Source organism: Lineus longissimus, chromosome 13, assembly GCF_910592395.1.
Source record: "Lineus longissimus chromosome 13, tnLinLong1.2, whole genome shotgun sequence".
Taxonomy (NCBI): Eukaryota; Metazoa; Nemertea; class Pilidiophora; order Heteronemertea; family Lineidae; genus Lineus; species Lineus longissimus.
In genome coordinates this window covers 1,254,384-1,277,027 of record NC_088320.1, presented here as the reverse complement: position 1 = coordinate 1,277,027, position 22,644 = coordinate 1,254,384, and the positions used below count along the sequence as shown (strand labels likewise).

General features: G+C 38.4%; 1 protein-coding gene across 2 annotated transcripts in view; it reads right to left on the bottom strand.

The window, feature by feature from the left end:
* The window catches only part of LOC135497616 (semaphorin-5A-like), a 94,117-nt gene extending 78,948 nt beyond the window's left edge, over positions 1-15,169 (bottom strand). For both annotated transcript variants that reach the window (XM_064787419.1, XM_064787421.1), the window contains exons 1-2: positions 14,889-15,169; positions 2,063-2,252 (exon numbers count right to left, since the gene is read on the bottom strand). In XM_064787419.1, the coding sequence (XP_064643489.1) occupies positions 2,063-2,192 (130 nt within the window). In that variant the 5' untranslated portion in view covers positions 2,193-2,252; positions 14,889-15,169. The remainder of the gene's footprint in view (positions 1-2,062; positions 2,253-14,888) is intronic.
* Positions 15,170-22,644: the final 7,475 nt, after the last annotated feature.

Sequence of the window (22,644 nt, the reverse complement as noted above, 5' to 3'; positions counted from 1 at the left end):
CTGACAGACAATCAGAAAAAATCTAGCTGGTGCCCATTTGCCTGGATTGGTTGCTACTATGGCCATGAAAATGGCTCAAAATACCACAACTTGACCTCAGTGACAAGGGCATCACACTGATGAAGAGAAGGTGGGACCTGTGCGAAGAAGATATTATACATCTGACTACAGGTCATCTCACAAACTACCCAACTCCCCACACTGTCACTGAACTGATGACATTGGTATTGATGTTCAGCTATATCAATGCAACATTCAAATAGCAGTTAAAGTCTTCAAGGTTAACAGGATCAAAGATGCTTCCACCTCAAAGGATTTTAACACGCCTCAAGTTGCCAAGTGCAACAAATTTCCAACTACTTGCAAGTTTCCAACTGCTTGCTATCAAAAGAATCATCAGATATTTTGCAGGAAAAGGTGAAATCATGCCTGCTAGCATTTATGCTCAATTAACAAAGCTGAAATTGAAACTCAATGTAGCATTTGGTTCCTTTAGGAAGTGCAAAGTGACATCAAAGGAGTGACAGTATCAAGTAAGCAATCAAGGTGTGACACTTTTGATTGATGCTAAAATAAGACTGGTGCTAATAATTGTGAGGGTGAAATTCATTCATAAAGATTTCAAATGTTGTAAGCGGCGCTTGGTTTCCATGAGAAGAAAATATCACAAAAACACGGAATCAAAGAAGAAAGCACTCTTTCAACAGGCTTCAAAGTGAGCCAGTTAGTAGGAATAATCTGATGCTTTACTACGTGAAGGTGAAATGATACATAATGTATTGAAACTTCAGTAACAGCCGACATTGAAGAGGAGTTCCAACCTTTTTGTCTCGTAGGAAACATGCGGAAACTTCACTGCCAAAATGTTGAATAAGGTTATGATTCAGATCCTACAAACGCGAGGGCAATCAAGATGATGCTGCACGGAGCTGCAACGCCTACTTTAGGTGGAAACATCATTAAAATTAGTTGCTATCATTACAGCTAACACACAGAACTATCACGTTAGCTTTATCAAGTCAAAAGGCATAAAGAAAAAACAGGAGAATCACTTGCTGCCTCAGGCTAAAATATTTATGGTTTGTCATCAAAAGTAAAAATCTTGAATTGGCACTGCTGCATTGCAAATTATTATGGAACTGTGCAAAGCAAAGATCTGTAATGGGGTTTAAAAATTAATAAAGGCAATGCCAAGAGCATTGGGCACATATCAGAAAACCCGACTTCAGAACGAAAAATGCAATAATAAAGGAAAGATATGAGACGGTGCTTCTGTGCTTCTGGCTGTTAGCGGATAAAAGAGCACAGGAACTTAGCTTCTTTGCTAGATGCAGAGGTTTGTTATGTTTGCACCAGTTTGTTTCGCTCTTTGCAAACTTTACTGCACCAGCAGAGTTAGATGAAATGGAAATAACAATAGACTTCAATATAGCAACAGTTGGTACCGACAAAGTACAGATCGTTGGAAGAAGGTAATCGCTTGCTTTAGCTAGAGCTGGTCACATTGATGTATAGCACAGTTGGTTCCGTCACGACACAGATTGGAGGAATTAGGCAGTCAGTTGATGAAATATCAATGTAGCAACATGATATGGCATCAAATCTCTAACGATATCAATATGCAGACATGATTCCTGACAACGAATAGATCTTTGTGATGAGAAGCGTTTCTGGAATTTAGCCATTAAACATGCATGCAGCATCGGGCAAAGGATAATCTTTTATAGATAAAAGCATTTGTGCAAAAGCGAAGAAAACTGAGCCAAGAAGGATATCACGCATCTGTGTTGGTAAAGTTATACAAAGTTGGTATGCGCATGGAAACACTATAATGAATAATGACTTTTTTTATCAGGAAGTCATCATGTTCCTTTTTCTTAAAGCTGACATCCATGCATAGAAACTCTAACACCAAAGGAAGAAAACACTAACACCCGTCCACCATGTTTTGAACGACCGGTCAGCCATGTTTCAAATGCCTTCAGATATGATAGACTTAGTCGTAGAGAAGGTCCTTCCCCATTGTTTACCAATTGTTCAGAGATTTATAACTCAAATTTACCTTCATATGAAACAATCCTGAGGTCATTTCCCGCTTTTTCTTGCTGTGACCAAACCACGGCATGGTCCTCCACCAGGATACAAAATAGCACGAACAACGTCAGTAAGATAGTCCACATGACATCAAACATGGCGGCGATAAATTGACGACAACTGCATCATCGCTCACCATATGGTCACTGACATTTCTCCTGTAAAGAGAAAAAATGTAAAATAATAGAAGAAGATTCCATGAATTGGTGCAAAAGAAACACATTGAAATATCTATGCAGCCACAGTTCCAAGTTTTCACCTAGTTTTTTAGGACCTCATGTCCCCCAACATTTGCTTCTAGTGAAGAAAACTATTGATCTAAATGTTGACCAAAAATGGGCTACCAAACAAAAAAGGAGTTTCTGCCGTTGCCATACTGATAGCCTATTAGCATCGCAAAGCATTTGCTGTATGGTCAAACTGATTCCATTAATATCATTGCCAGTACATACGTAACCTACAAATAGTAATCAGGCAATGGATGTAAGGGTCATTGTTTGCAGACTAGCTGCATCTCAGTATCCATATTGCCATCCCCTGCAGCCTGTATTGCGAAGTTTTTATCCCATAAGATAGCGCAGATTGATTCCTTTTTTCTCATTGCCAGTGCAATTTTTCAATTTACCTGTGCAATTTGTTTCATCCTCTCTGCTACGGACTGATAGGAATTCCATTTGGTATAAAACCTGTTGCTCCACCTTTGAGGAGACTGCCCTATTGGATTGATCAAGCCATACAATAAGGATTCTGGTGATACAAAAGGCACTATGCTCTGTTTCAGGCAAATAATACAAGAGCATTTCCAATAGCGTATGCAATAGTAGCCAGTGCCAAAGAAATTAGCAAAACAGAGATGGGGTCATGATATATTAATTGGGTTGCTCATTTCTCTTTCTTAAACCAAATTCAGAGCAGTTTCCCATGACATACCAAAAGGGTGATGGATCTATCAGTAAATATACTGGAGGAACATTGGGAGAATCATGCTTGGAAGACCTGGGACATCATAATGGGAGCATTAGACAGTACCAATGCCTGAGAGATTGGCCAATAATATAGCACTCTTCTAGTTCAGGTCAGGGTTCTGTTGTGGAGTATCAGTCATGCAAACCAGTCAGAGAAGGTAGGCTGACAAAAGAAGGCCTCTTTCAAGCCAGACTCATCACGTATCACCCTCTGACTAGACTTATCATGCATTTGTAATAGGTGCTAGGTAACTTGAGCTAATGGTGCAGTACCTATAAACCCTTCATCCCAACCACGCACTCAGAGTATGATCACTCGGAGGAAATTGCAATTATTATCCTAATTGAAGTAATGAGAATGACGTTGGCTATGAGGTGGTTGGCAAATCAACACACTTATTCAGCCACTAAAGAAAATAACTTTACCACAGTTATTCTTGAAAGTTCAGGCTAACCTTTCATAACAGGGCTTTTTTTGTATGATAATAATATTACTAAGTACAACGAGTTGATCTCCAGCATACCATGCTCACTTGAAACAACTTCAACAAATACTTGACTACAGTTTCATTGATAAACCTCCACGGTACACAGCATTAGATAAGGTCAGCATTGCTTCTCTCTTGATGAGTAATATCATGAAATCTAAAGTAACAAAAAATGCTGAGGGATACATCACCAATACATGGCTTGCTAGTTTTCTAATCTTGATGTTGTTGGCAAACAGACAGCTTGAGAGTGATTTTCTAATTGAAGCTCAGAGAAACGCTACATGTACGTAATATGACATAAGGAAGTTCAGAAAAGCTAACTGTAATACAAAGCCAACGTACAGGAGAAAGGGTGAGACTTAAGTGAACAACCTTGGAGTACACCCATCCAGTTATTCGCAAGTATCATAAAAGTCAGGCAGAATTGGACCTCCAAGCTATAGCAGTTTCAGGACCACGCATCATATCTTACAATCCCATTTCCAATCATATGAATCAGAGAAGTTCACTCGGCCATATTTTTGCAGCTGAAAAATGTTGGTCATCACTTCTTGCCCCAAAGCAATGGCCATCATAAGAGTAACTTATGCTGTAATAATGGTTGTTGTTCTTGCCCCTCAGGTTCATGACTCATGGAGTCAAAGGGACAGATAGACGGAGCAGATTCGAACTGTCATTCGTCATTGACAGGCTCAACGGTGAACAGCTAAACCTCATGTGACTGCACATCCTCAGAGGTTTCTACCTCCTCACTTCAGATTCACTACAGTTATCACAACCAATGCCTTTACTGTTCCTTTTTCCAATCAGAACATGCGGGAGTACTGTGACTAGACATCATATCATGCCCTTAAGCAACAGCAATCATCAACAAAGTAACATTTACTGTGTTTGTTGCTTTATGTTTAACCACAGCTTCTTCTTCAATTGTCCTGAAAGGTTCCTACTTCCTCTCACAGGTACAGAAAATATCATGGATATTAACAACTTCTGAAACTGTCTGTCTGTGAGATACTTGCCAGGTTAATCACCATTTTGTGAGCAAATATCACTTGATGAACAGGAAGATGTTAGTATTGTGGTGAGAGCAGTTGCTGCTTGGCTTCTCGCAAAAATCATCGAAGACTGCACAATCATGGCCGAACGTGCAGTTGTAAGGATTCTGATTGGTTGTCGTTTCTTTTGATTTCTCAGTTCATCTCGTAATTGGTCAATGGGGACAACATGAAACCTTGTTCTAGCCAGTGAATGCTCATTGGGATGCTGATTACAGTACTAAGAATTGCATGGAATGGCTTTATGGTAAAGTCACTCAATTGCGAGTCAAGAACTGTTGCAGAAGAACTATTTGTTTTATGCACTTTACATTGATTCAGTACTGAGCTAGAAAGAATTATACCTTAGTGTTGTCAATAAACAACAAAAGACAAATAGAGTAGGTCTTTTAAACAGCAGGTTTTGGGCCTTAGCAGGTCTCAGGCTGAGAACGGACACATTTCATTCCAAGCTATGAAACAGTGCATGACCTGCTTGTAGAGTCTAAGTCTATTCCTTGAAATCTTAACAGAACAAGTCATGGCCATACCATATCATACCATACCAAAAGTGTGAAATCTCTTGTTGGTCTAAGATGCCAATCTGTAGCTTCCTGCTAAACAATAGCCCATGATGCATTCCTGTTCATCAATATGCCATCAGTGACCTGGTCAATCACCTCCAATCTCGACCATGATTAACCCAAGATCAGCTTACCTCTTTCAATTAAGTACACCAGTCAGGAGTGTCATGTTCCCTGAACAATGGGCACTCTCTCTGGACGAGCCATCTTCGTCACAGAGCAACACCTGGGCAAATGGCTTTCCTTGTAGCAGCAGCAACAGTTTCAAATTATCAAGAAGGGAAGAACAGTGAGACAGTCTCTGGGCAGACATCTCAGGTCACACAGCGAGACAAATCCGAGACAAATAGCCTACTGTCTCCCTCTGGCTACAGCAACAGTTTCACATTATCTGATGGATATTATGTCAGACTAGAATAAAGTGTTATATCTTGTTGATAAGCTCTTGATCCTTGCTAAAAGAGATTACTTGGGTCAATTTCGCAATACCTTTTTGCGTTTTTGTGTGCATGATAAGAACACGATGTACTGGTATTTCAAATTCGGATGCAAAAGCAATCTGACTTCTAAAGACTAGTAAACATTGCATACCACTAGCCCCCATTTTAATTCTGCCTCGTACTCATTGCAATTCACAGTAGATCGCCACAATCACCATCATCGTTAAATCACGCGCATTGTGATGTTCATTCGTATTTTGGACCATCATAAACTTGTTGTAATGGCTCCTGGTGGGATAGCACCATGAATGAAGAAGGGAGGCGATTAAATGCTTGGACACATAAACTGGATTGACGATAGATTGGATGAATAGTTACAGCTGAACAGGTGGTTTTCGGTGTAATAAATGGTTCGATCCCATGAGTTGAGTAAAAGTGCAAGTCTGTGTTCAGGAGGACAAGGATTGTTGTGACTATGTCGCCGAGTAAAATATGTTGTGCACTGCAAGCTGGCATTATTGCTTTATATCCGTTATCATTTCTAAAAGAGTGATTGACTGTATCAAAAAAATTATACAAAGGCCTGCAGTGGATGGATGGGTATGAGGAATCACAACCTCGGAGCTATATCAACCTTGTTTTTGTTCATTTCTGTTGATGCTGTGGTCAAGGAATGATGCTCAAAACTGCAATTCGTAGATTAAGGAAAACCTGTCTTGTCAAAGCAATTCACAATGAATTATATGATCTCTGAAAAGACCAATGCCTATATATCTACTTCTTCACAATACTGCCCAAGGCACCAGGCAATAATCATGAAAACATACCTTTTTTGATCAAACAGGAAAAAATGACCAGTGCTTGATTTCAGCCCCAGGGCAACACACATTTACCATTGCCCTCATTAGAACACATGGATATCAATTGCAGCTGTTCCATGAATTGGACGTCTCAGGGGGCTGTCAATTGCAACTGTTTGATTAATTGGACATACCTCTGAGTTGCACTGACCATCAGATTCAGAAATCAACTGGATGTTATTGAGAAGAGAGTGCAGAGGCCTTATAGCCACCTCTCTTTGACCCATCAATTCTACCTGGACCTCATTGATACTTGGACAAAACTACACCAGCAGACTTTCTATTTCCATTACGGTTCGAAGAGGGTCAACACCAAACACTTAAAGGTCCACTTGCCTGGTCCATGTTTACTGGTTCCTAAGGCTTATAAACAGTTGGACACACAACCAGCCACTCCAGGTCTCAGATATTTTTATAAAGGCTCTACCATGTGTTTAGATTATCTCTAAAAGGCCTAGGAGTAAAATCTGTTTTTCAATAGTCCTGTTTGGTCTGGGCCCACACCATAAATGCTCTAAGGTAAACACATTCATGTCTCATAGCTTCTTGAGAAAAGGCCTGTGCAATTTGTGGATCAGCCATGTCAAGGAAACCCTAAAGGCCAAGGCCTTTTGGTCAAGTTCTTATTTGCGTAGTTTCTTGGTCATTACAATTGTTTTTCTACCTGAACAGAGTGCACAGTTATAAAGGTTTAGCCAAAGGGAACATTAATAGTAATAGCAAGGACAAGACCAGGAAACGCTCAATTTGACGTTAAAAATCTTACAAAAGAAAAGGCAAAAAAACAGAAACAGCCAAAAGTGTGATGGCTGTGAAAGGACTTCACAAAATATTTTTCAGGAAATATATCGATCGATGAACTAATTATCTCGATCGCTCGAGCTATATTATCTCGAGCAATCCTATTTTCATCAGCTACTCCGCCTGACTTGATCACAGACAGTGACCCAACTTCAAAATGAGGCAGGATCAAAGTATTGATTGCGTTGGCATGATCTCCTGCATCTGATCTCTATCCGCAACAGTGGTTTATGACAACTGATAGCGAAAAGCCTCAGTCACATCTTTTAGTAAAAGGTCATAATTATTTTCAGTAACCTTTTGCTCATGGCAAGACAATGGTAAACTACCTCTAAATAATATCACTACATAATCAAAGGGTTATGCGAAGATGACCTAAATATGAGGTCAAAAATATAATAGGACTACTAATAAAACTTTTTGTCGTCATATAGCTAAGTTGATTGCTTGCAGTAGACAACATAGGCCAAGCATTCACCATCAAATTGTTCTTTATCAGATAAATTACAAAATAACATCATGATCGTCAAATTGGTATTATTCAACCACTAGAAATAGGCAGCAGGTTGGGAGAGCAACAAAATGATGTGTCTGTGTTCCAGTTGTTATAATGAAGCTGTAAAAGTACAAACTTAATGAGATTTCGATGATACAGTTGCTAGAAGATACTGAAGGGTTACCCTAGTAAATGATACAATGAATCATTGCCAATAAAGGGTTAATAGGACCAGTAATTCAATAATATTGTCATATCTGGTTAATCAATTACCAAGTCGTACGCATGTTGATTGCTGGTTGCAGATATAAGGATCGATCAATGCCACGATAACCACAGCATCAGATTAGCTCCGGGCAAGGGTACACACCCCTCAATGCTGAATACCACCTTGGTCAATAACGCATTTCCCTTGACCATATGTTGGTGAACCAGAGTAATGCAAGCTACAGGGTGACATTGACCCTGAAAGTCACCAGGTAAGAGATGTTCACAGAAGTATACAGTCTCGTTAAATTGTACAAATTTTTCAGCAAATACAACTGAAGTCACAATGATGTTGTCATCTTCATTTAGTTGGATGAGACAGTACACTTGGGACAAGACATGAGGTATGTTCCTTCTTTACTAACTACCAAAACATCGGCCAGTAGCAGGAAGCTGCATATTTTCCACCAAACACAAACATTCATGTTTGTGCTGTGAACATCGAAGCTACTTTTGTCTCAGAATCGGCTCTTCTCATGATTTTGCTAGAGGGTACCCAACAGAAGAGCCAAGTTTCCAGAGAAGTAGAAGTGGTGTACTATTTCAGGGCAAGATCATTTTCCGAAGGCAACCTGGCCATAGAAGGTAAAAGACACTATAGCAGAGAATCAGCAAAGTCAAACAGTCATAGAAATCGTACACATGAACGTATATCGATAGAGAGAAACAAGAAGTTCACACTTAGCTGAGCAGGGGACAGAGACAAACCAGCATCCAGGCAGAAAACATGATCCGTGGTCTTTGTCATAGTGTCCCTTGATTATAGACCTCTCCAATAAAGTATCAGGTTGGAGACAAGCAGGGACGACTAGAGCAAGACTTTTCACATAGAGGCTGAACCTACAAAGGAAACTCAATGACACGTGAGGGTTTGGCGCAAGGATGTCTGTTTATAGCTCCAAGTCGTTCTATTTTAGCAGCAACAGATACACCGACGTGAATTCAGGCATCAGTACGAAAAAGAGGATCTGATTCTGTCCTTGTCCTTGGAGAATCAAAGCACCAAACAAATGACAAGCTTGTAGACAACTCTCCAACAAATGGAAGTGCCACTTAACAAGCTATCACACACCCAAAGCATCCACTAATCAATAGCCTATGATCTAACGAAAAAACGATGTAGTTCAATAACAGATAGGAACGCATTGTATTTCATTGATGTGTCATCTGCTGCTGCTAATGAAAAATTCGAAAATATTCGATATTTTTCTTCCCACGAGCTGATTTAAAATATTTTAACAGCATTGTCATGTATCGTGGAGATGCAATACTTTTGATGTTTGCATTATTTGTAAAACCAGGACTGGTTCTCTACTCCTTTGTCTAAAGAGTTTTTTTAAATGATTACCTCTTCAGTTGATTTCAAGTGAGTTTAATTTTTCCATACTCAGCAACTTAATTCAATGATACAGTAAAGTCTGACACTGGAAAAGCTATCACATCACAATACTCACGCAAGGACAAAGTGCTCCAATGAGTAGCTTACGTTTGGCTGGCTTGAACATCTCTTGGTAACTTTCTATCGGGAGCCTCCAACCAAAATGTGATGATTTGAACGGCCTCAGTCAGGAATCAATAGTCAAAACCTCGAAGTCAATATCGCCGTTTGATTGGAAACCACCGAGTTGAAATATTAGTAATTACTCGGTGTGATTCTTCCATTCAATCTGTTCCCCTCCGTGGGTGAAGCACATATATACCTGACAAGAGTATGTTTACCCCGAGGAGGTAGTGAAGTATTGAAACCAATTTTGCCTGCGGCTGATACAGGCCAGTGTAACTGTGAATGAGTATATCAGACTCAGTGATTACTGGCCCTATTATTGGTATAAGTAGCCCTTCGTCATGTTCGTAAGGATACTCTTGGATTTAGCATTGCCATCTTTAATACATACTGCAGAGGTAAATACTGGAAGAATGTTACAGATTTGGGATGATGTAGTTTCTATTCAATTTGACCTCTGATATCAGGATACCTTCCTCATACAGACAATACACGTCAGTCCCAAGGTTGTCCTTCATAGAGAGGTTCTACTGTAATACGTAAAAATGTAAATGACCACTCTGGGACGGCCATATCTTATAAGAGAGGTTGTCCGCCTGCGGCAGAGGTGTCTGCCAAGCGAGGTTCCTGTTTATTCTTTTAGATTGAAACTGTGTACATGACATATGTGGATACTTTCCTTAGGGTCACCTTAAATTGATTATTGGAATATTGAATATAATTGGTGGCGTCACTTCGTTTACAGTAGGATATCAAAAGAAGTATATTGTGCCTCAAACGATGTCCTAAAGGTCTCAGAACGTTAAAGCAGCCATGCATGCATAATAACCTTAACAGCCAAGTTAGAAAACACAAACGCCCGACCGCTATGTTTCAAACGCCTTGAGACATGATAGACTACCAGCAGGCCGCAGTGGCGCTACCGTATTCACCAACAGAGCACAGGCGTACTATCTATTCCAACCTGTCAAATGCCACTTGACCAGACAGTTCCTCAATACACGCATGGTTTTAATACCAGCAAAGCGGGAAATTGTTTTGCATCATTAAAACACAAAAAATAGTTGCGTGCTCCTATAGTCATCACAGGGTGTCATGTACATCTCCTGGTTATGTTTCTTATGAATTCACTTTAAAAAATATTGTTAAAGGGAAGATTTAAAAGGCCACTTTGAAACTGAAAATGGTGCAGATGGCACTTTCTTTCAAGCTTGTTAGTGAAATGAAAAACTGAAAAATATGTATATCTATAACAGCGGCTCCATGGCATAGTGAGTAAGTTGGCAAGGATCAAGTAACGAGGGTTCCGAGTTCGAACCTGCTCGAGGAATTTTTTTTTTTTACACGAGAGCGTCCAGGGGACTTGTCTAAACTACTCTAAATTCATTACTTGTGCATCCTGTCCATGATTGAATTATTATCTTTAAGAATACGCTGAGTGCTTCTTTTTGATAGGAAGACGTCCCAGTGGTAACAATCTCCTGTTACATATTCTGAAATCATACCAATTTCCAACTTTGAAGGGCAACTGAATCGAAGAACGGAATTTTTTATCAACTTGCTGCCGTTAAAGTAACTCCCATTGCAAATAGCCTAATCGTAAAATATCTGCCTTTGATAAGATTAAAACTCCCTGTCACTCTTAAGCCAGTAAATAATTCAAAATCTGCACAAATACTCATCGCATAAACTGATTACTTTGTGAACTCGCACTTTAGAAGAGAGTGCATCTTACATTTTTCATCAAAATCTTACATTTCTTTGTCCAACATTAACTTCTCCTTGTACTAGGGAGAGCCGACATGATATCCGGTTTCCATGACAGAAGTACCCAATGCAGCTGAATGCTCTGGAGAAGAGACTGCTGAAGCGCCACATGAAGGGTACCTCAGGTGCCTCCAACAAAAGACCCAACCTACTCCTGTTTCCTTACTCAATAGATGATAAGTGGGCCCTTCAGCCATTTATGTCAGATCAAAAATACTGATATTGTATACAGTATCATATTTCTAAATGGACCCCCAAGAACATATTGCTTGCAACAGTAGTTATTGTCAGCTGAAGGAGAGGTAACGGACCAGAGATGCAGTGATGATGATGAGGTAGGCCATCCTAAGTTGTCCTATATAGCCAAAGGCTGTCCTGCATCAAGGAGGCTAAGAAAGGATTTGTACCACATTACTAAAGGTTGCAATAGAGGCCAAAGGAAGTATGCAGCACTCCTCTACAATTTGAAGCCAATACAGAACTGTCCAAGATGAAAAAGCGTTAACATCTTACAATTTTAAATACCTTCGATATGTCAACTACTGCCAAAGTTAGTTTTAGACTAGGGGTAATTACCCAATTAGTTTTGTATCAATGAGTGAGTGTTTTTCATTTTGATTTGAATACGAACACAAAAAACCACAACAAAGACTTTGAAAGGAAATGCAAATCAGGCCAAACACTCCTGTGACCCACTACGTATTTTTCACCCTTTACGGTTTACTTCATTGGTAGCCTCCAAAAGTATTGTGAAAACCTTCATAAATAACATTAAGAAGTAAAATTAATTACTTGAAATGTCCTTTTATGTACAATATGTCAGCAATTGGAGTGCTCTTTTATGGGCTGGATGAAGCACTCCACGTCATCCCATTTATATTTCACTGTATTTCTGCCAGTCCCTTTTACAACTTTCATTAGTGTCAATACAATAGAGCTATCACTGAAATTCATCGATTCACGGAAAATGAAGGATGAGGAAATCTTAAAATAATATTTGCAACAAACACAAAACAAAAGATTCGCACACACCTCAGTGCGCAACATGTTCCAACTCTACTTAAGAGCACTCATCTCAGCTTATATCAACTCGTAACCTCATCAAAACCATCTTAATTCAACAACAGCGAATACTAATCTATCACTGAAGCAGGACCTGATACAAAGTATGAACTGTTCCTATCAATCACTATTGCCGCAGGTTGAGCCACTATTCACAGCCCTGTCAAACAGTGACAGTGAGAAGTGTGATAGAACATGCGAAGATGAGGATAATTTTGTCATTCATTTTGTTCCTGGATGTCAAGGGATGAGTTTCCATTTCAAACTTCTGTCGTAAATTTCAAGTTTATCGATCAGGTTATGATTATATTTGTTTGTCTGTCAAGGAATTTAGCTGGTTTAACATATCATGTTTCATTAACCTTATGTATCAGATAAACCGTTTAAGGACTGGAATTTTTGTGCCGATGGTTACCAGCTGGGTGGCCATATCTAAATTAGAAATCAATTATTGCTCACGCGTAAAACATTCAGAGGAGTTTTTTGCAATGCCACACTTGCAATATTTACCTAATCATTTTATCATTTTATCAACTTTCAACCTCTCCTAAATCAACTCTTGAAATGATTTATGACAGTTCAAAAATGGTGTTCAATGATTTTACCTAGAAATGTATATTTGACTAACCCAAATAGTAAACATTTTTCCAATATCCTTTTAGGCTAAAAGGGTCACTTATATGTAGAAATGCCGAACGTGGTTTGCCAAGAAAATGTTTTCTTACTTTGCAGATAGTTACCTCTGTAGCTAGTTACTTCTGTAGCTGCGAAAGACCTTTACAATATATCTAAAAATCTCTCTGCACCTTTCCCACTGAACTCTACTTGCTTTAGATGCAAACAAAGGTTAGAAAGATGTCCCATGCTTGGCCCTCTTTTTTAAGGTAACACAACAACAACTTCGTCTTAATTGGCAATATAGACCGGATTCCTTTAAAAAAATTGTCATGTCGTGTGGTCTTGTTTATCATTTCTGCCTGACTGGCACCTCACCAAGGCCCCAACCATAAAGAAATTCAACCAAGTAGGTCTATCACTAATTTCTATATCCTGATTTTAATATTATATCACTGTATCACTTTTATCTGCTTATTTACAAGACTTCCCAATCCAGACAAATGGTTAAAAGATCTGGGTCTTATATCTCAACATAATAGGAGAGTATTTGCTTCTTGTAGTGGTAGTTACTACGAAAAGGTGAAAGGCCACTTTTTTCTGTCACTCATACTTATCTTTACTATATCATATCAAACAGAAGACTATTTACTTTGTAATACACACATTGGGGTACGTGTAGGTGCACATTACTGGCCAAGGTTGGACACAATACTTTGGGACTCCGAAGAAATCAAAGCTTTTCTGGTTCTGGTTCTTAATCGACAAACCTCCAGCTGGAGTATGGCGTCAATGAAGAATATGTCGTGAAGATTGAAATTTTAATTATCTACTTTCTTGTGTGAGATGGCTTTATTAGGAACCCTGTTGAAAACACTTTTGGTAGGCCCTATGAGTTTCCATGAAATTCAAAAAAGTCATCAAATGCTTTTATTTTTCTGTTCAAAAGTTTTCAAGTCCTAAAAATACCAAATCTTCACTGAAAACATCTGTTCTGCCATTGGAAAGAGTTTCAGAACAGTTGCCAAGAATGGAAGAACACAGCACAGTGCCAACAGTTCAAGTCACTTATTCTTGTTCGATACAATTTCAATTGATTCTGGGCTCAATTGAAATATGTGTCAAGATTGGTCAACTACATAAGAATAACGTTGTGAGATCTGTAGACGCCAGTCATGACAATGTTAAGTGCCACATCAACTGGTGTGGAGGGTCTCTGCAAATGTTCCTATTACGTTAAATCGTAGTAAAAAATACCACTTTTGCAAGTCACACATAACTCAACGAGAACTTCATTTTGCATGGTTGGTATTCCATTTGATATATAAGAAATTATTTTACCCAATTATTTAGCTTTAGGGCACCTTGACACATAAAGTTTTTGGGAGTATGTTTTAATATCCAATGAACGGATAGACCATCCAGGGTACTATAAGATCATAAAAAAGACTCCCAACTACCAGTCTATTTAGATAGCAGCCAAACAACATCAAGGTATTAAGGCGAAAAACACTATTAAAGCATGGCTGCATTTCCTCAATTGGCATTTCATGACAGTGCCAGAGGGCACAATATTCAACTCGGTACTCAAATTCAAGAAAGATCTGTGCTACTATCTCCAAAATACGAGTTAGACATCCTAATGGTGTCTCTTCAAGGAAGTTTAATAACGGGATCCTGACCTGTAGTAAACTGTCGAATCAGAATCCCAGAATTTCCCTATCATTACTCTCCCAAGTCCCTTCATCAGATATCCAATAGCTAGGCCTCTTTTGAAGTTTAAAGAGACAACTTAACTTATTGACTTGATATGTATTTTATAAACTTAATGACAAATTGTCACAGAATAACTCATATCCTAGAACAAACTGATAATCTAATGAAAACAGTCCATCTGTTAATTCTTACCTTTCCTCAGCCTGCTAATCCTTAATCCAACAGACAGTCAATAATCCATCCTATCTTTATGCATAATCATGTGTGCCATCTACAGATATCTAATTTAAGCATGACACTGCAAGCAAAATCCATGGGCAAATTCATGCAAGTTTCTAAATCGTTTGCAAATTCTCACTAAGGTTTCAACAAGAAATATATTAAATGGACTCAGAAAGTTCCTTATAGTCCTATGTAGAGTAATGGTTACTGTTCAGTAGTCCAGAGAGAGCTTTACAGTAGTGCCAACATTGAGAGCACATTGTGAACTGATTCTAAGGTAAACAGTGCACCGTGCTAAGATATATCGAGCCATCTAGGGAGGGATCGTTAAACTACAGGGACAAGTATCACGCTGGGTTATCGGCTGTGGTGTTGTATGAAGTTATTAAGGCTATCAATGATCTAGTGGCGTAAGCAATGATCAGAGACACGTAAGCTGGCGTCAAAATAAGTTGAACCGTTATTGAGTGGGCCAGCAAGCAGTCACGATTTCTACGAATGTTGATTAGTGCAATGGTTTTCGGCAATCAAGTTGAAAGTTTCATCTATATCGCCAGATTAATACCAGAAATAGTGATGAAGGACTGCCTGCCTATTAGATGATACCATCGAAACCAAAATGCGGGAGACACGTTTTCAACAATTTAGAATGTAAAGACTCTACTACTGAAAGGAGCGATTTTTCAATCATGACTCTTTAAAAAGAACACTTTCCTTCATTTCTAGATATGCCTCAGGGGATGTCATCTCTTGCCATCAAAGAAACACATAAATCTATCCCTTATCACAACCCTTTTTAGACTGATCTTTACAAGCGGTCATTTCTGCTGAATTTATCTGCCTTTATAACAGAGTACAATGCAACCTTCTACCAAAATATTGCCTGCTTGACCCTTCTCTTCTTCTTTGCCTGGAGGAGATGTTGTCTCCTGTCATCAGTTAATCACTCCTACTGTCACTTTGAGATGTTCCTCAAGTGTTACAATGGAAGACTGAAACCCTATTAAAGAGATGTTTGAACAAACATTACAAATGTCTTCGTCTCATCATAAAAATGCTCTGGTCCATTACGCCGAAAACAACTTTTGCAGAATACATCAGTCTTGATGATAGTCACATCCCCGTGGAAACATGTATCCTCAAATTCTGAGCTATCTCAAGATCTGAAGAAACCTGTTCAAAAACATTGTGGTCAGCTAGCTCAAGAGATATTCATGATAACAAATGTATAAAGGCCCTACACACAAACGTCATTGGCTTTCACTGGCTTTAAATCTTGACACAGTGTCAGAAGGAATTAATTTCTAATGAAAATATTATGCCAGGTGAGCCAAGCATGGAAATGTAAGTAGTAAAGTCAGCCCCAAGCAGGATGTGCTGATTTTACTGTTAGGTCTACTGTCTTGGCAAAACAACAGGCCAGCAGGCTTTGTGAAAGGACCTGGCATGACCCCAATGGTCACTGCTTTCAAATACATCCTTCAATAAGGTGTTTTTCAGCCTAGTGACCTTACGTTAGCTTTGAATACCAACTTTTGGCAAAAGTCCCTCATAATATATTATTCCGAACTTCTGAACGGGAAGCTGTAGCAATGTCAAAACCTTCAGTGTCAAGATGGAAATGCATGGTCATCACTTAAGGGCACTTTCCAAAGATTTGTTTATGTAGAAAGATGCAAACTAGCAGCCAAATTGAAAGATTCATGCTTGGTCCGTGACCAGAAGTTTTTTCGACCCATGGGCCAAAATGGTTATCGTCTGAAACTACCAGTATATGTCAGGCTCAATAACATCACACAATGAAGAATTAGTGACGATCTGACCGCAGACCCCCAACAGACTGCAATCTCCTGTGTTAAGGCAGAAAATTAGCTCTTTGACTCCAATAAATGAATTGTCAGATCAAGTCTTATCAGATCCAGCCCAGGAAATAATAGTAATACTTAAATTGGTGGATATATGGCCAGATGTTGACAGTAGGCCCCCTGCTAACTGGACTTTCCATTAACTATAGTCATTGTTCTGTTATACTTGTCCAGACAGGCTCATTAACCAAGCACTGGTTAGGTTGCTATTGTGTGGCCGAGATCCAAGGGGAGGAAAGACTTTTTATTATGTCCTTCCTCCTATTTACTGCTATATGGGATAGCAACGCTAAAACCTGGGGGTTTAAGACAAGGCTGTTCTTCAAGGCTATTACACTTGATACACCTGTAAAGGATTTTACTGTTAAATATACCACAGAATAAACTTTCTCAATCACGCGTTTGGCCTTATCAATCATGGAAACCACAGACCTAAGATCCTCCAATGTTGACTAATCTCTTAAATCTCCCTCCCCGTAGTTTTCTAAGCCTTTGAAGGAGAAGCCCCCTGTTAGTTTTAGGGATTACTCACAGGAACTCAAGTAGGCCCTGCATATCCTAGCTTGATTTTAAGGGGGTCCATGTTTGTCAATAAACGCATGAACTTCAATTCAAAGCGGACATGCCCCAGTGAAAGGTTCCCGAAATAGTAAATTTTGAATCTGGAATTGGACCAGCTTAAGAATGAAGCCATCTTGTAGTTGTCCAGGTTTTTGTGTGCCGCGTTGATAGTACATATTTCAACAACACATAAATTAAAATCTTAATAAATAACAGTTTTCTACCATACAGAGCAACTATGATTCAAATTAAATCTTTCATAGAACTTGGCCTATGGCCACCGAGTAAAGCTTTATGGTTTCCTTGTAAGTTTGTTATTGCTATGAACCCAGTCGGCCTATGAGCTCTCAAGACACTAAGTACAGAAGGTCAACTACTAATGACATTGTAAGGCCTGCCTTACAGACATACAAGGCCCAAGTCACAAGTCTTTATAGTGAGCCTCAACTCTTGGCGAGGGGCCCATTAAAGATGACGTCTTAAACTGCTCGTTTATATGTATTATTAAACGTTATAATGTTGAATAAAATCATCAGTAATGTTCTCGTGCCACTGGTAAATGATATCATAGAGGTCACCAATTTTCAAAGGCTAACAACAACAAGTGGGGAATCTATTGATACCAAGTTCCTTAATCAACCATATTCTCTCCACGAAGAGGTAATGCATGTATGATATACACTAATATATGTCTAACCCTACCTTAACCCTAAACCTAACTCTTACCTTACCCCTCAAAGTCTATCCTTGAAAAAGACACATTCCAATTCAACGATCAAACTGCTTCATCAAAAAAATATATATTTTCATATTTGATGAACTGTGGTGACAGTGGTGATGAACTTTTATTACAGACTTGTCAAAAAAACTTTAATATGTTCTTTGCGCTGCTGCATTGGATTTGTCATATCGACTACTTATTTTATTCCGGTAGAAAGTTTAATTATTCAAGACTTGATGAAAGCGTTGGAATGTGCTCTTTGCTCCAATACATTTTAATTCAGGATGTTCTGATTAAAAATAAACGGTGATGGATTTATATGAATATTTATCCTTTTATCACATATAGCAGCAATTGCACGAAGCACGTAGCAGCAATTCAAATCATTCATTTGCCTGGTTCGGAAGATTCCTTCATAAGAAACCCCAGTTATGGTCTTTCACACTCCTTAAGGTTCCTAGTAAAGGAAACATAAAAGACCAAGAAACGGTCATAAAAATATTTCCTCAGGTGCACCGTGAATACTTTCCGTTTACTCACACCTCACACCACAAGCAGATTAAATAGAAAACCAATGAGATTTCAACAAGTGTGTTTTGATTTGGCAAGTTCGTGGCTGTCACTCAAAGTAAAAATTAATGACCATTTAACGGGTACTTATTGTAAGAAGGGTCCTTCTGTACGAATTTACTAGCATGTTTTTGATACCTTTAGTATGACATCAAATGACATAGGTTATTTGAAGCAAATATTGATAATATCAAATGAAATAGGCTTTTTGACTTGATTGGGGCAGGTGGACAACAGGTTCTGGACACAGTTGAAAGTAAAAGGCCGGAATAGGGGGAGGAATTGTCTAATGTTATAAAACTCTTGAAAGAGAGTGAAAAACTGCATGAAAATTATCTTGGTGCCAGACTCGCCCAAATCTCACTAAATCTATCTGTAGCTGGATCTCACTGAAGCAAAACCCTGACTTATCCGCTGATCATTCCCCTCCCCGTATCCCTCAGTGTGTGAAGTACCAATATCACATTGATTGATAGGATATCTCTCTCTCCCAATACCTCCTCAGTCATCTGGTCAAGTGGTCAGCAAGCAAATAATCTTTGCTTGCTAATATCAATCTCTGTCTGACTGTACCTCTGGAAGTAACAACACTCTTAGTGCCTTCCTGATGATTAAAAAAAGAAAACATGATCCTAACACTTAATCCGATATTTCCAGTACCTTACAATTTAGAGAGCAAAGATGATTCGAATCCATGATCATTCACTGAACAACATTTTTCATATTCAGAAAGATAAACCTTGCATTAAGACCAATGTCTCCAATTCTGAGCGAAGACGACTCCTCACATTCATCAAGAGTTATTGAACAACTCTCACAATTGTGCCGCGTTTAATAACACCCATTTTCAATCCTGTCTCAGCTATTCAGAGCTGGCATTAGATATGCATTCGCTTTCTCCTGCAAAGTGACACTTTGCCAAGCATCTCCATCATCCACAAGTGGGGGGACAAAAGCGCAAGATTGGGACGAGAGTAACGGATGGTGAACGATGATATATCAAGTGTATGGCAAACAGGTCAACTATATCGAGTAGGAGGCTGTCAGTGGGGAGGGTCGTGATATTTTAAAGCTGAATGTTGTTCATATGAATGTGACAAGAAAGGCAATGAATTGGATAACTCTAGTGGTGTACTGTGTAGTAGTTATATCATGCATAGTAGTTACAAGCTACAAGATGGCTGCAATGTTGTCCAGATGATACCACTATGGCACTTGGTCATTTTTTCTTAACCTCAATCTTGCACTCTAGCATCTTGAAGTTGTTAAGACTTGTGGCAAAGAACCTTTCAAAGAGACCAAAGAACTAAGAAAAAAGTTAATTTACCGCAGGGCTTAACTTTGAAAATGGCACGAGTAAAAAGCTAAATCACCCCTAACCATTGGTAAAGCTGCATGTGGTAAAGGCACTTTACTCTTGACAATAACTAACTGATTTAATACTGGGATAAGGGCCAAGGCAAAGGATATCAGCCTAATCTCGACAGTTGACCCGATTTCTCTTTGTTGCAAAAAGAAGGGTTTAAACGATATGATTAAGGATAATGACTGGCTATGATCATGTGTTGAATAATGCTCCACCGGTTTGATAAAAAGAACAAGATTTTATTGGTTTGACATTTGTCTTTCAAGATATCTTTGCCAATACAGCAAGAAGACCTGGATTTCACTTGAAAAAGAAGGCCTTACTTCATGTTGAAGATAAGACTTGCAATAAGGTTTTTCAGTTCAAATTAAACTTTGCTGTTGCTAGCAGTAAGTAACACAAGAGGTCGGTCAGTCTCAGGTTAATTCAAAATCTGACAACGAGTTCGCACAAGAAAACCAAATTCGAAACTCAGCTCTATGAATTATTAAAATCCAATTTCTAACTTAAACATCAGATTTAATAACTCTTCCAACATCTGTGAAGTTTAAACTAAATCTTCAAGACAAATCTGTTCAAAGTACACAAGTTTTCAATCAGGTGAACTTTTATCCCTGCATCTCCTCAAGCATTCAGCCAAATCTCGTCAAACTTGATTTTTTTATTGCAGTCTATTTACTAGACTCCCTGATCCCTAGTTCGCATAGTAGTGTACATCAATGTACTGATTTAATGGTTTACTAATGCTGAGCAAGCAAAAGGCCAAAAAGGGCCTGTTGTGAAATTGGGAAAAACTGAAAGATTATAACATCGAAGCAAGTGTATAATCCAACATTAAGTTCTTTTGAAGTCTTCACACTATAGTTCATATTTTGCATGATTTTACATAATATTTCAATTATTAAGCAATTTCTTGGTCTAGATTCTTCTTTTTAATATCATGTTACACTTGACAATTTAAACTGGTTCAAAGCAATTGAATTGTAGCATGTTTTTATCAAAATTACATCTTGAAAAAATAACACAGGTTTTTCCGTTAATTTGCATTGAACTCAAGTTTTTATATGACATTAAGGCTCTCTGGGAATGCCACTTTCTTTGATTTTTTTTCAGCCAACATCATGGTCAAAAACAAACTTGCTTGTGATGTCTGGGAAGCAATTTCCCCCTCTAATTTTACCGCCTAGTTATAAGGAGACTGTGTTGAGTGATATTCACGTGATTGAGATAGTCCTGAAGTTGAATTCGACAGCAATGGTAACTTATACTTATACTCAAGTGGATTATACATTTCACTGTGCACTATTTACTAGATTCCTGTAATCATGAACAGAGACCCCCACACAATATGTTTGAAATCAACATATGAGACCAATTACGCTCAATCTTTTGTTCAATAAATTGATACACATATTGAAATTGATCCAAATAACAATTTCATTACATTGATATCCCTTGTAGTACCAATCTGGCGCCTATATCGCCGCGGGTTCTTCCAATTTGAAACTGAAAGCCATCAAAGCTGGTGGGTCAATATCCACCTGCAAACTCTATTAACACTTAAAGGAGATCTCTCATGATGCAGACTAGTTCAGCCCTTTCAACTCAGATAAGAGCGTGAGTTCGACACCCATGCACCTTTCAAATTTCAAGCCCATGGTTCAAACATATCAGTGCCAGGCTCACAATACATTTGAGCCACCCAAAAAGTTGATCTCCAATACATCACTGAGTGCCTTGGGTAATGAATAAAGTCATTTTTATAAATTATTTCTAATGGGAAAGATACCCCAACTGTGATAGTTAATTGATAAGTTAGATTTTGTCGTTACCACATATAATATGTACAATGGTTCGAGGGCATAATTATTCTAAACAACCAAGTGATTTCTAAAAAGAAGTCGCAATCTCAAAGTCTGGCAAAAACAAAATATTTTATCTGACATGATTTTTCAAGCAACACTACAGATTGGCTGCTTCAAGCAATATCTAAAATTGTCTCCCATTGCTTAAACAACTATCCCGTTTTTTAGACAATATGCCTATAATACCACATGTAGTGTAATCAAAGTCCTTTAGGACCATAGGGCAGTGACTGTCTCAAAATAATCGAAACTATATATTGTAAATCATTTCATATCGACTTCTGAACTATGAAAGCTAACAAAATGAAACTTTTTTACCTGCAGGATTTTATGATCCAATTTTTTGACAATTATATTCATCATATGAGTACATTTAAATTGACTATCATAATTGCGATCACATGCCAGCCGCCATGCCCTGGGCTTCGAGATGTACACTCAACTGGGTGTGGCAAAATAAAGATGAAACAATGCATAATTGCACACAACATGCACCACTTTTTAGATCAATATGGTTTTCAGTTTATGCTTCAAAGAATTGGACACCGCGGAATGATTAATTTCTGAGGTTTTCAATTTCAACTTGTTTATGATTGACTCATTTTGAGAAATTAAAGGGTGTGTATACTGCTGTTTCACTTAATCAGTGTAATTTGAATTCATTTCGAATTATGTATCAAATGGTATATTTCATATAAAATACCACTACATTTACAACTTCAAAGTTTTATATATGGGGCTCATTTATACCATAACTGAATTTGAAAAAAATAAAACT